Genomic DNA, 16,188 nt, shown 5'->3' on the forward strand with positions numbered 1-16,188 from the left:
ATAGACAGTCAGTCAGTTAGTTTTGAGTCTCTTATCTATATATATATATGTAAATATTCTATTTTGAGATTCGAGTTGCCTTTATGGCCATATTTTATAAGTTAAGTTGTTTTGTAATATTGCATTGCATCGAGTTATTCTGTTGAGGTTTCCGCTGAGTTAAGAAAGCCAGGCCAAGGGTTCGCTTGGGGCCAGAAATGGTCTTCGGGTGCCGGTCCCGCCCAGGGTGTAGGCTCGGGGCGTGACAATATAGCTTTGGTTGCTTAATAGAAATGGCAATAGTCCACAACCCTTTGATTGATATGTAGAGATAAGAATGTCAAATAGGATGGTTGAGTTGAAATTGATCAATAAGTTAAAATGGATTGGACTAATATGTTGATTAGGGTAAAATCAGCTCAATAGTTATTCGGATTAAAATGGATTGAAATGAGTTGAGTTACGATTTTAAATCAACATTTAGATATGTGATTTGGGATTATGATTATTTCAAAAAGCATTATTTGAGATTTTAATCATGATTTCAAAATATTTTAAATGTAAATTTGACTCATAAGTTAGTTTTTCGTCAAAAGAGAAATATATCATTTTAAATTTTGTAAAAAAAACTTATACTCGACGTGAAGAGATTGTATATATATACGATGCGAATATATTCTATTTAAAATAATTAGTTATTATTATCGTTCACTAGTGAATCTTTATAAAAATGTTTATTTGAAAATTTGTAATCACAACGATCATTTACTTATAAAAGAAACATAGAAATATGTGATTTATTAATTCGGAATCTTAGGATATTCCGATATCTTGTTTATAAACTGCGGTTTGTTCATTTTGGTGAGATTGTGTAAGAATTGAGGAATTTTTGATGAATTTCACAACTTGTGGGGTTTACATGTTTATGAAAAAAATATAGCTTAATAAAGAAATTTAAATTACATGTCCAAACAAAACTTCAATTTCAAATCAATCTAATTTTAAATTATGATTTCATATCACATGTCCAAATGGATCCTTAATTATTATATACCCCTAATTGCATTGAATATATAATGATTATATATTATACATTAAGGGGTTAGTAAAGTAGCAAGTTATTTATGTATTAATTGCAGAATTTTGATAGTTTGTTAGAAAAAATAATTATTCATATATAAAATCAATGCGACATGTGATATGTAATTTGGAAACTCACACAATTAATACATGTATAAATTATAAAGAAATTAGTGTGTTATCTTATGCATGATAGAAGATAAATTACTAATATCCACATAACTAATACTTATGTAACTAATTAATACGCGTATAGCTAAATGTGTGATCCTTCCACCTCAATCTTTTTTTTTCATTAATAAACACCAATCACTATCACCGTTATAGTAGTGTGTAAGCAATAATATATACACACTATATAACAAGCACCATCCAATCAATTAATAGAGATATAATCAGCTCATAAAATTATAATTTATTTAATTTATATAAATTTAGATTGATTATTGACTGATCCATTGATTAGCTAAACTCATTTTATTTTTCCATCGAAGTATGAATTAATATGTAGCTTAAATTTATCTATGAGAAATTTATGAAAATACTTTTTAAAAACAAATTGTTATTAAAATGTTATATGTAGTAAGTGATGATAAAAAATAATAATTTTATAAGGTACTAAAATGTTATAAAAGAACTAATAAGAATTAAAATTTAGTAAAAGCTGAACACGTTGAGTTATGATATGCGTTTGAATCAATTTCAGTTGAATTCATTTTAGCCCAAGTAATTCTTAGGCAAATTCATTTTGGGTGTAATAGGCACGATTTAATTGTACTTAACATTTTTGGCATTTAGTTCTTTAATTGTCGGTTGGAATAGGCAAGATTCAGCTCAAATAAAAAAAACCAATATTATCTTCTATCTTTGTCTTTTCTTTGAATTATTAATGAAAAAGTCATTTATTTTCATTAATTTGACTTTAATAATTAAAATTCACTTTTATTTTGAATAATAGACATAGACCCCTTGTTATGATATACAATAGTTTATCTTTGATAATTTCAATCTTCCATCTATGTAATACTTTCTATAATGTATAATATTTTATTTTTTTGACCTGGTATTTATGTATTTTTATTTATATTCAATAACATTATATAGGTAAAATAACTCTTCTATGAATTATTAACATAATCCAACACTATATTTGTGATAAATATTTAAATATACATACATTAAATAGACGTATGTTATGCATGCATGTGCGTATGTATGTTTAACTTTCACTTCTCTCTCATTTTAATTTGTCTGTATAAATAAATGAGTTTTAGTTGTGATCAAAGAAATAGCTTTTAAATTACAATTTAAAATTTATTTGTAATATAAGTAGATTTTTTTTTTCCAGAAATTTGTTATAATATATACACTTTTTTGTTAACTATTTTGGTGTTACATATATTGATATATTTATAAAGTTATTACTCTCTGTTACTTTTATTTGTGTAAATAAATATTAGAGTTTTGACTATTATTTGAGCTGGCCGCCGAGAGAGCACTGAGACGAAGAACCTAGCTAGGAATTTCCCTGCCCGTGTCTACTTCTTGAAAAACTTAAAAGGGTCAAGGTAAGCGTATCAAAAGAAAATGAGCAAAGCTTATAAAGAACGGAGTTCCCGGCTTTAAAGAATCAAGTTTAAGTACCGAGGAGATTTATTTGAAGAGCTTTGGTTATGAATGAATAGGCATTAAATTTTCTTATTCTATTCATTTATTTTATCATAGAATATTAGAATGTCATTAATTTATACATCCAATTAGTACTTTTCACTTTTTTCTTCTTTCGTCTATGAAATAATGTTTATCTTTTACAAGTTAATTTGTTACATAGATTAGTTAAAAAAATATATCATAATTTTAAGTAAAAGATAATGTTTGATACATGATATAAAATATAGGTATTTTAAAAATGTTAGTTTTGTGCAAGGGAAGAATTTTCATTATTCAAAATTAAGAAGAAATTTTGAGTTTTACAAAATAAAGTTAGAGATATATAAATGGTTTTCATGATTCGTTAGTGAGGGCTTAAAGGTCCAGTAATTATACTGGGGACTTTTTCCCATAAAAATGTCAAATAATTACTATATGGTTGATACACTATTTTTAATCAGTCTAAAAAAATGATCTATTTTTTTATGTGATAAATATTAAATGATACTATCAACACTTCATTATATTGGATTTCACTTATTTCACAAAAGAATCTACGAAAATATATTATTCTATTTAAAAATTCATTTATTTTTAAAATAATTTTAACCATGTCAAAGGGTTTCTATATTTCTTAATCAGATGTCTCGTGTTCGAGCCCTGGATATAGAGAAAATCATGTTGAGTGTCACCCCCGAATGGGTCCATAGGAAACCAAAATAAATAAATAAAATTTTAATTTGTCAATGCAAACTACGTACTACCATTTAATGGGGTATGAAATGGGAAGCACCTAGACTATAGTTTGGTTTGAAAATTCACCCCTAAGTACTATTACTGATTTCATTATGGTACAATTTAAACGTCAGATATACTATTCCAGGGGTGGACCTACATGGGTTCAGGGTTCACCCGAATCCCCTCAGCAAAAAAATATATTGTATATATAAGGTAAATTTTCAACATTTTTATATATATTCATTTTGAACCACCTCAATCAAAGAAGAGAGATAGCCTAGTGATATTAGACTGTGCAACTTGGGCCACAAATGTTATCCTCAGTTTGTAGATTTGATTCATGTTAGGTGTGTAAGGTATATATTTTTTTTCTGAACCCCCTAAATGAAAATTCTGAATCTGTCACTGTACTTATCGTTTAATAGGGTGTATAAGAATGATAGTGTTGAATAAAGTATATTAATAGTATTACGATCTACCCCTGTTGGGTGCGCAAGCTAATTTTTTTTTCCGAACCCCTAAATGAGAATTCTGGTCCATCACTGTACGATTTGTTTAATTGGGTGGTATATAAGAATGATAGTGTTGAATAAAGTATATTAGTAATATGATGATTTGTTTGATTTTGTGTAGAGGTGCATGGTTTGATTTGGGTTAGTTATGATTAAAATAAAAATTGAACTAATTGATTCAATTTTTAAAGTATTAAAATCAAAACAAACCAAATGTAGTTCATGTTCATCGATTTGGTTATTGTTTGTTTTCTTTGGTTTGATTCTTTTTTTTTTATTCGATTTTTACGAAATCTTATTGCATTTCTCTTTTTTATTTTTTCCCCTACCATTAGATTATTATTCTTCTCCAATTTATAATCCATTATTAACATTTTTATTGTGACGAACATAATTTTCTTAAATTTTAAAGAAAATATTTTAACATCTATAAGCTTTAATCAAGGAATAAGGTTGATGAGAAACGAAACACAGAAAATATATAGGTAAATCTCATAGTTATTTCTATGAATAATAAATAAGTCTAGATTCATGACTTTCTTTTTTAAAATGAATTTAAGATGTAAAGTTCATTAGTCTAGTAGAGATAAACAAACTTTTCATGAAAAAATATATAAAATATTTATAAAAATCAATATATATATATAAAATTTAAATTCAAACCAAAAAAAAAAATCAATCTTCAATTGTATCGTGAACATCCTTAGTTTGATGTATCAAAAATAAATTTTATCTTTAATCATGCTTATTCATATATCAATATCACTTGTATTATTTGTACTATGATTTGATAGACTACTATATATAATATAACTAAAACATGTATTAAAAAATCTAATACATTCTACCAAACGACTCCGAGAACATACCTGTGAAACAACTCCAAGAACACCTAGTGACACTCTAACTGCATTCAGCTCAGAGCTACCATTTTCCAATATATGAACTTTAGCATAATTATACGACGCATCAGCTGGTGTAACGATTCGAAGTCGCATAATATAATCATGTACCGAACTTCCCATACCCCAAAGTGAACTTCCATGAGCTCCGGTCCCAATTAAGCCCCCAATTGTTAAACCCCACCAATAAGGTGCGTAAGGCAGGACCAATCCTGCTTTACCCGCCTCACTAATAAGTTGTTTCAATGTCACCCCACTTTCAACAGTTATACTCATGTCTTCTTGATCGATTCTCAAGATCTTGTTTAGGTATTTTGTACTTATAAGTAACCCGCGGTATTGATCATCATTGTCTAGACATACCAATTTAGGTATGCTATGAGAAAATCGAGTGGCGACTTTCATTTTTCTCTTTTCTCTTGTTGCATTTGCTACTATAGAAATGAGTTCTTCTTCTGTCGATGGATAAATAGCTTGAGATGCCTTGCAAATCGCGCGATCTGGGAATGCCCCGTAGGAGTTTGTAATGGTGCAGTTGAAATTTGTGTTGTATGAACATTTTATGGGATCTTCAGGTGGGCTAGATTTAACTGAGTAGATGATAAAGAAAATTAAACTTAGTTTTATTATTTTGGTGTCAACCATGACTAGTAAATCAGAGAGATGTACAACTTGTATAGATATAGAGTTGCTGAAATAAATAGAAATAATGTACTGATTAGAAAAAGGTTACACAAGTATTAATTGTGTGGGACATAATATAAAATAAAACTTTTTATATTTAATTGATACTAGTTATATGCGTAGATGCCCCATTGAGGACGTGCGAGAGGTTGATTATAGTGGGTATGAGGAGAGGTAGAGGTAGGTCAAAGAAGTATTGGAGTGAGGTGATTAGAGACATGAGATGGCGTAACTTTAGGCTAATGTGGCGTCATGACCTTAGGTGTAACTTCAGGTTGACGCGATGACATGACCTTAGATACGAGGATGTGGAGGAGACATACTAATAACCCCACTTTGAAATTATATTTTGGAGGCAAAAGAATGAGGGGGGCCACAAAAACATGCATCTTGCTATTTAAGACATGGATTATGACATGCCAACCTCTCTACAGTCTTGTAGGGGAATAGTCTTGCACGTCAGACAAGAAAAAGGAAATAAGGCAAAATAAAACTATTTTGTTTTATCCCAATCTCTTAATATAGATGAATGTTGTGACATGTCAAAATAAAAGAAGACTTCCTCCATCTTGTATTGCAATAGTGACGTGCCATTCCATCATTTTGTTTTTTTTATTCATGTTGCTAGTGCAAAAATGAGTTGCTGTACTAAGTTGAAAACATTAGTAATCTTTGAAGCCAAGATATATATTATAATAATAACTAAAAGATAGGACTATACAATATTAAACAACTGTCATATAGGTGTAAAGAGACATTAGACATAGCATATTTTCTTTAATTTTATTTAGGCCAACCACATGTACAATCCTTTTAATTTGTTCTTAAATTTTAGTTTGATACTCCAATTTAATTTTATTCCATTTTAACCTTTTTGATTTTATATTTTATGTATCATTTAAACACAAAATGCTAACTGGACATATTGTTGAGATATTACTCATCTTTTAAGGCGCGTGAGATATTCTTTTTAAAGTTAGGGGTTATTTGGATGAGCTTATAAAAAGTAACTTATAAGTTAAAAGATAAAAATCATGAATCGAGCATACCCTACTTTCAATTTATTTTAAAACTTTTTTGACCTAAAAATGAATGCTTAACACATTTTTTAACCTTTTCAAACACCTTCAAAATTAAAAATATACTCAAAAAGTCAGAAGCACCTAAGAATAAGTTAATCAAAATAGACATTTAATATTCAACATTTATTATCATTAACAACGTTCTCCTCTATTTCGTTTTTCCTTCCTCTACTTTACTTATTCATTTATTTTCTTCATCTACCTCTCCTTTCCTATTTTAACTCTCTCTAGACTAGATATATATCTTCCCAAAATAAAATTCAATCTTTTTTATTTTCTTATTTTTTTGCAGTGTGGATATATATTTAAATTAAATGGGTTGAAGCACGATTTTCAAATCGGTAGTTGATTGAACCAAAATAAAAAATCGAATCAAATTAAATTAGTTTAATACATATTCTATACACATTATTAACAAATTAAAGTACCGAATTAGAGTTCAAAAGAATGCAGTAGTGTTTTAAAAGACTATGTTAGGACTCGCCTTGGGGCCGGGCTCTAGCAAATTAACGCCTCGAGACTCAAGTGTGAGGCTTAGTTTTGTAAGACTTACGCCCTAAGCACCTGACTGTACGCCCTAAGCATCCGATTGTACGTCATAAGCATGCCCGACGCCCAATGCTTGGGGCTCGCCTAACAGATCTTGCACAATGTATGTGTTAAATTATTTAGTTAGCATTGTTGACCCTCATAATTCTTGAATAAATGAATGATACTTAATAGTTTTTTAATCTATAGAAATAAGAAGATTGTGAGTAACTCAAATAACAAGTTGTAGTATCACATCTTTACTATTTGGTAACACTGTGAGGGTATTTATATATTACCTAACATTTCTTTCAGAAATTCATAGCGAAATTTTACTTTTTTTCACTTACCCGTGGTCTTCATGTTTTTGTCATATGTCTCAAAATTATCATATTTTATTTAGCTATTTGGAAGTAATTTTATTTTTATTCATGATGGAGTGATGATTTTATTATAATACTAGTAAGTGTTATTGATTGATAAATTGTATAGTATGATAATATATTTTTAGAAATAATAATTTTTTATTATTAAAAATTTAAGATAATAGATTATTTATACTTCTATAATCATTTTAGAAGTTTTATTTACTATAAGTTTCCTTAATCATGCTTGTAATTATTTAAAACTATTGATTTTTTTAAATAATTTTGTGTTATTATTTTATTATACTATATTGTAAATTAAAAATTTAAAGATTCATTGGGCTTACACCCCATGTCTCAAGATTTACGGCTCGCTTTATGCTAAGTAAAATGTCATGTCTCACACCTCCGCCTTTTAAAACACTGGAACGGAACATCCATTGCTAGTTCCTTGTGTTTGGTGATGTAATTCAAGTTTATATAGGTGACATTTCATTTGTGAAATAAGGTAGCTAGGTTTAAGTGTAAGATTATTTAGATTTCATGTACCTATTTTTGAACAAATAAGTGAGGGTTTCATCTCTTAAGGGTGATGAGATTGTTGAGTTAAAGAATAGGTTAGGAACTTATGGTTGTTTTGGAGAAATAATTATGCGAGTATCTTTTGGTTGGGTGGGGGATATAATTACAATGGATTTACCTTTTTAATTTTTTTCTAATACTTGCTGAATATTTATACTGGATAACGTTTTTAATATTTAAATAGTACATATTAAAGAATTAAAATGAAACAAAATCGAATTGTTATGCCAAAATAAAATTTAGGAGCAAATTAAATTATTTTTTCATGTGTTCGGCATTTTATTTATGTATTCTTATATCCACCGTACAATTATTCATTTCTTGAATGCTTACATGTCCAATAATTATTTAGGGATTTTTTTCTCGTTTAGCAAATGTCAGAGCAATTAATAGGCATTTGGCCATATGATTTGGAATTTCAGTCTTATATTTTTTATTTGAAATCAATATTTTATGAAATTTGTACAAAATTTTAATTCTAATTTCAAATTTTAAATGTAAAACTTAATTCATGAATATACATTTTGTAAAAATATAAAAAATAAAAATGCATGCTTGACGTGAATAGAATATTGTATGTACCTTGTGAAAATAGTTTACAAAGATATAACTAGTTACTAATATTATAGTTGATTTTTTGAAGCAGTGAATCTTGTAAGATTACGTGCATACAAATTTATAATAACATTTAATTGCTAACATTTATTATTTTTATTTATAATAGAAACATAGAAATATGTGATTTATTAATGCTTCGCCTTAAGATATTTAGATACCTTGCTTATAAACTATGATTTTCTTATTTGATAAGATTATATAAGAGTTGAGAAAACTTTGATAATTTTTCACAAATTACAGAATTTTCATATTTATGAGAAAAAAAATATACAGCTTAAATATTCAAATAGTAAATCAAAAAAAAAAATAATCAACTTTAAACCAACCTTATTTTAAATGATAGTTTAAAATCATGTGCAAACTACCTTGGTAGGTATATTATATATATCAATGCATAGTTGAGTGGGATTTGAAACTGTGAAGTTATACACTAGTATCATTCATTCATTGGACATCATCTCACCTACTACTACCCACAGGTGTTATTGTGGTGGTTGTAGTTGTTTTTATTTTTATTATTATTTTTATTACTATTAATAATAATAATAATAATTATTATTATTATTATTATTATTATTATTAGCAAACTAATCAAAATTCCTAACATAATTAGCTAAAAATCTATATTTTAAAATAATTATTAAAAATATCATTATGTCATTATTTTAGCAAATATAATGTATCATAATATAATTAATTTACTATCCTTTTATTTCTCAAATCAGTTACCTAGTTTGACTCTACTACCAGTTAAAAGTAAAAAAAAAAGACCCACATTCTAATATTCTTTCTCTAGGTTTTTATCCCAAATCTTTCCACTCTATTGTTTCCACCACTGTGTCTTACGATTTTTAATTTGATATTATGATTGATGGTATTCGTCTATGTGGTTGATCACGTTACAGGTGCTCATGTATATATTAACGGAGCGTCATTTGTGCTCCTGAATTGCTCTATGATCTATTCTACCTTTTCTCTCTTCTCTCCATCCATTTGCATAATGTTATTTAAATTTCTTGCACTGTTTTGTTAGACAGTGCTTAGTTCTGTGTCATTTGTGCATAGTCATTTTTTCTTTTCTGTTTCTGCCATCTTGTTGAAATTTGTGTCTAGATTTTTATATATGTTGGTCAATGTAAAACAATAATTAATTCTAAATAACCAAAATACAGTTTATTTATTTATGTATTCATTATTTAGATATTCATCCTAATTGCATATGTAAAACAATTTTTTTATATTATTATGCTTATTTTGTATTTACAATATCACTTTGTATACCAAATAGTTTATATTTAGATTTGATTTTGTATTCGTCCTAATGGTATACCATCAAGTTTTGTATTTATATTTGATTTCGTATTCATTCTCAATTCTAAATAACCAAAATACAGTTTATTTATGTTATATAAGTATTCATCCTAATTGCATCAGTAAAACATATTTTGTACTTTATTTTGCTTATTTTGTATTTTCAATATCACTTTGTATACCAGATAGTTTGTATTTAGAAGTGATTTTGTATTCATTTTCAATTCTAAATAACCAAAATACAGTTTATTTACATATTCATTATATAGGTATTCATACTAATTGCATTAGTAAAATAATTTTTGTATTTTATTTGGCTCATTTTGTATTTTCAATATCACTTTGTATCCCAGGTAGTTTGTATTTAGATTTGAATTTGTATTCATCCTAATGGTATACAATCAGGTTTTGAATTGTATGGTCTAACTTTTCAATTGAAATGAATATTTATCGTGCTCAGTTTGTATTTTATTATCACTTTTTATTCAATTCTCAATTTGAATGCCAACAAATTTGTATTACTTTATTATTATGTAGTCATCAGTGTATGTCACTCACAATTTATATTTCAATTACATTTTAAAATAATGACACACAAAATCATATTTAAAGAAGTTTATCCGAATACATTTCAGATAAAATCATATTTAAAAAAGTTCAAACAAGTAAGGATAAAAAACTAAGGGAAATATTTTTACCTTTTTTGAAATATTTTCTCCCATGAATCTCTCCATTCTGTTATTAAAATTTTGTATTCTTTCAAATTAAACAAAATAAATAAATACAATCAACATTATAACAAACTAAAATATTGACATTTTAAATAAATATTGAAAGTGTTGACAAGGAATCCTTAGATGCTAAAATATTGTTGTTTTGAAAATTTTCCCTTGTTACAAAGCACTTATTGCTTGGAACAAACTGTTTACTGGCCCAATTCAGCTGGTAGACTCAACATTTCAGATATTTTAATTTGAAATAAAATAACTATTAGCAAGATGTTATGAAACTTATGTCATAATTAAAAAGGATAAAATGTGAATGGTGTTAAAAATCATCAAAGCTTTAGAAATACTTTGAGGAAAGTGATATTTTAGGGATTGATAAATTCTCTATTAAATAACACTATGACAAAATTTTCTCCATACTCAGAGCTTGAACCCAAGACCTTTGATCAAGGATGGAGCAGTCTTATACCACTGCACCACAATGCATGTAGGTTATAACATGACACTTCTAAAAAAGTGTGTTATGTAATGGAGCCATTGAGACTGCGCTGATCATATGTTCACTTGTTGTCCTTAGCTCAAGTGTTTAGATTAAAATTTTGTTATAGTTACAACATCAAAGACAGGCTTTCATGTCCCTGATAATATTCTACACGACCTAAAATTATCTTACTTACTTATACTTTTACTTAAGTGAACAAGTTACCTAACGTGTTTCAATTATAAGGTAAAAACAATAAATTAAGAACACAATACTTAATGTGGAAACACCCGATTCAAAATGTGTAAAAAACACGACCTGTTCCTCAACAAGATTTTCTTCCAAACTTCACTAAAACAACAAGCCTCAACAAACTGGATTACAAAGATGTGTAATCTACAGAATAAACTATTAAGCACTATGCTAGCACAAACCTCCAACGCATGTGTTTTATTAAGAAAATATAATTAGACTGATTTTAGAGTCGCCACTTAATTGTTAAGAAAAATCAAGAAAACTATTGTTTTCAAAAAGACTAAAACAGTAAATCTATTGAAAACTATTAAGGGTTCGAGGTTCTTATTAACATTCTAGGAAGGTTTTAAAAAGCACCTAGAATGTCCACTAATGTGGTTATCCGACGATTAATTATTTGGCTAAAATGTTTAAACTTAACTTGATTTGCAAAATTGAACTATTTTATAATTAGAATTATTTTAAAGGGGAAAAGGGGAAATATTTAAATATTACCTAAGTGAGCTATCTTGCAAAATTATTTCTTTAAGTCTTGTTAAAAGATGACTAATTTAGTTAATTTTCTTTTAAACCGAAAATGGACGTCTTTCGGGGATTTAAATTTTCCAACCTTAAAATTAACGGCAAATACTAACAAGCAAGGGAGCATAATAAAACAAAGAGGGAGAGAGATTTGAGCCCAAGTTTGGTTTTTCTGTTCGCCTGGACCAATACTTGGACCCATTTTCGTTTTGGGCCTTTGGCCCATTTGAGTCAACTGCACCTGTCATATACTAACGTAAAATAAATATTTTTTTCTTTGGGCCTTAGGCCCAATTTTGCACCTGTCCTAAATTCTAACAAAATAATAAACATAATGACTAAATAGACTTAGGCCCAATAATAACAAAATACATTTTTTGTAGGGTAAATCACATAAATATGCTATATTAAAAAAATATTTACCATCTATAGCAATATAATTTTTCTAACTAAATATAATAATTTTTTTAAATTAAAAAATTGTACAGTCTATATTCGCTTTGCCTCTTTCTCTGCCCTTTTTTTTCTCTTCCTCCTCTGCTTCTTTTTATTTTTCTTCTTCGTCTCTTTTTGTGTCATTCTATATCTTCCTCCTCTTCTTCTTCTTTTTATTCTTCTTCTTCTTTCAAATTTCCATCTAAAAAACTCCTCTAATCAGTTTTTACCCATAATTTGCAATTTTCACCCAAAAATACGATGATAAAAGGAATAGAAAGACCGAAAATTTGTACAAAATTAAGTTTTCAAGCAGAAATTTCAAATATCTAAAATTAAAACTGCAAAAGTTCACCATTGATGGTTATTATAAAGCTTCAAATTTTGAATTCATTATTTGAATTTTATGAATTTGTGATTAGTTTCCATTCATATTTAATTCAACTTTAATATGTGTGTAATACTTTTTAATTCAAGTTTAATTCATTTGGCAGTTTATTATGTTTCTTCATTTCTTACGATTAAATTACTTGTCTAATTAATTATTGATACAAGTTTTATTTAGTCTACGAATCATTGACTGCTCTTTCGTTTGTATTAGATATGTTTCATAATTGTATTAAAATCATGAACAATACATTTAAAATACATATTGCGAATTTCACTCCCCTTTTAATGATATCAACTAAAATAATTTAGGTGACACACTTATAATACATTTTTAATACATATTGCAAACATCACTCATGTTCTTAGTGATACAAACCAAAAATAATTTACAAGACACATAAAATACTTGTTTTATTCATGAATAATACAAGTTTAATTCAATCTATAGATTATTGTCTTGTCTTTCGTTACTTACACTTTTCATTCATTCTTAATTCTCTCTTCTAATTCAATTTTAATTTTGTATAATACATTTTTAATGCAAATTTAATTTTGTATAATACTTTCATTAGTTACGTTTTTTTATTCATGCTTAATTCTCTCTTCTAATTCAACTTTAATATTTGTGTAATACACTTTTAATACAAGTTTAATTCATTTTGCAGTTTATTGGTTTATTTGTTACGATTGGATTACTTGTTTAATTCATTATTGATACAAATTTTATTCAATTTACAGATAATAAAATGCTCTTTTGTTTGTTACATCATTGATCAGCCAAGGATTGGAGAGATCGAAAAAGAGCTCATAAAAAGTTTGTAGAGAGAAAGAAAGGAAGAAAGAGTGCGAGAGAGAGAAAAAAAGAGAGAGTGAAACACAATTTAATAAAATACATTGTATTGTTATATATTGCTATAAATGGTAATAATTAAAGAGTATATTAGTGATACAAACCAAAAATAATTTACAAGACACATAAAATACTTGTTTTATTCATGAATATAATACAAGTTTAATTCAATCTATAGATTATTGTCTTGTCTTTCATTACTTACACTTTTCATTCATTCTTAATTCTCTCTTCTAATTCAATTTTAATTTTGTATAATACATTTTTAATGCAAATTTAATTTTGTATAATACTTTCATTAGTTACGTTTTTTTATTCATGCTTAATTCTCTCTTCTAATTCAACTTTAATATTTGTGTAATACACTTTTAATACAAGTTTAATTCATTTTGCAGTTTATTGGTTTATTTGTTACGATTGGATTACTTGTTTAATTCATTATTGATACAAATTTTATTCAATTTACAGATAATAAAATGCTCTTTTGTTTGTTACATCATTGATCAGCCAAGGATTGGAGAGATCGAAAAAGAGCTCATAAAAAAGTTTGTAGAGAGAAAGAAAGGAAGAAAGAGTGCGAGAGAGAGAAAAAAAGAGAGAGTGAAACACAATTTAATAAAATACATTGTATTGTTATATATTGCTATAAATAGTAATAATTAAAGAGTATATTTAAAATAAGTAATTATTTTTTAAAAGGGATCCACTCAAGTAATTAACCCTTTTTTGTATAAAGAGTGGGTCTTTGGCCCAATCCTTTCAATTCTCATCCGCTTTCACATTTTTTCAACTTCGAGACCTGTACGTCGATTTTCAATGGCCAGTTGACTCGATAAAAGAATTTTGGGGCCTTCATGACCCTTTTGGAAATGCGAAGATAGAGTCCGTGAGGACTTGGACAGATTTCACATGCAAAGTGAGGAACAAAGTGCGAAATTAGCATTTTTTGAGAAAAGAAATAAAGTGGTAAGATAAAGTAAAAAAAATAAATGACGCATGCCGGTCAAAACATTAACAATGCAAAACTTAAACAATAATCTAAAGGGAAGATTGATGAAGGACACATATTTTCTTATCTATAATAATAGATAGTAATGGGGCAAAAAGTTAAAGGGAAATTAATATCCCCAATAAACAAAGAGACCGAATTCACTGCCCTTGAACTACTAATATTAGACATGCTAGTTTAATTAAGTAATTTTTTTTTGTAACAATATGAAGACCACCAGTGACATGATTTAGGGAAATAGTTAACACAAGACTAAATTAAATGAACAAAACGAACGGATCTCGATGGACTATCACATGTAGAAAACAATCAACTAGTTATCAAGTGTCGTTAGAGAATAATCCAAGCAAACTATATTATATTAACTCAAATTTTGGGGAAAAAGAATAGTTAAACCAACAACATGTAATTAGCATTCAACTACTTAAACTAGTTAAGACAATGCAATCCTTCATTTAGACAGACTAATCACGAATAAACCACATTTTTCATTACACCGAATTAGTATTTGAACAACCACGCCAATCAACATGATTTAAACTCAAACCGAGCAATCTGATCGAGGTATTTGGATGCTAATCAGGATAGGATATGTTTGGGGTTACTAGCACGGATCTCTTGAAAACAGAAGCAAAACAAAGATAAAGGGTACATGCTAAAGAAGCTTATACTTAAAACGGTAAATGGCAAGTATTTTCGGCTCAAAGATGGGCAAATATGAGGACATGACTTGATTCAAGTAAATCACATTCGGCAGGAAGACAACCAAAGACAATCAGGAAATAGATAAACCCAAGCGATAAGAATGCGATCACACCACATATACTTAACCATATAGATCGACCCTTAAAACTTCAACCTATAAAAAGAGCAACCTCAAACAGTGACGACCCTAGATATAGCATGCTTAACACGACATGGTCGAGATACTACAGATTTAATAACACTCAAGAACTAGTCTCAAGAAAAGGGAATATCAACGCGCATTCGAGAAAAGAAAGGCAGAAACGACCATACTAGATAAAATTTCGCGGAACCTTAAAACAATATGACGACTAACCCATGGAAGCGATTAGGACATGTACTTCATGTCAACACAACTTCAAGTCAACGATAACTAGTCAACGAACAACCAACCGAATAACGATTTTCCAACATTAACAGAAACGAATAGCAAAAGAGACGAAGAGAAAGTTATCGGAGTGAACAGATTACTTTTCTCAGGGCAGCGAATTGAGACAACACGAGTAGAATGACGACCTTCACCACAGAGACACGATCCGGACAGCAAGACGAAGAACTTGGACGGACTACGAGCAGTTCTCTATTCGGGAGTGTATTTCGAGTGTATTAATACTTTTTCTTAAGTCTTACTCTGTATTTCCGCTAAAAAATTTCTCCAATGAGTTACTCAAATTTTCTCAAGTAGAATTATTTGTTTGTTTTTTCTTTTTATGAACCAGAAAAGAAACCCCCCCCCCCCCCCT

At 28.2% G+C, this 16,188-nt stretch overlaps 1 protein-coding gene across 1 annotated transcript in view; it reads right to left on the reverse strand.

The window, feature by feature from the left end:
• LOC102585226 (probable L-gulonolactone oxidase 6) overlaps positions 1-5,556 on the reverse strand; it is a 10,505-nt gene extending 4,949 nt beyond the window's left edge. Inside the window, exon 1 of the mRNA XM_006363537.2 lies at positions 4,829-5,556. Coding sequence (XP_006363599.1) covers positions 4,829-5,506 — 678 coding nt within the window. The 5' untranslated portion in view covers positions 5,507-5,556. The remainder of the gene's footprint in view (positions 1-4,828) is intronic.
• Positions 5,557-16,188: the final 10,632 nt, after the last annotated feature.

Source organism: Solanum tuberosum, unplaced genomic scaffold, assembly GCF_000226075.1.
Source record: "Solanum tuberosum cultivar DM 1-3 516 R44 unplaced genomic scaffold, SolTub_3.0 scf00430, whole genome shotgun sequence".
In the NCBI taxonomy this organism is placed as follows: domain Eukaryota; kingdom Viridiplantae; phylum Streptophyta; class Magnoliopsida; order Solanales; family Solanaceae; genus Solanum; species Solanum tuberosum.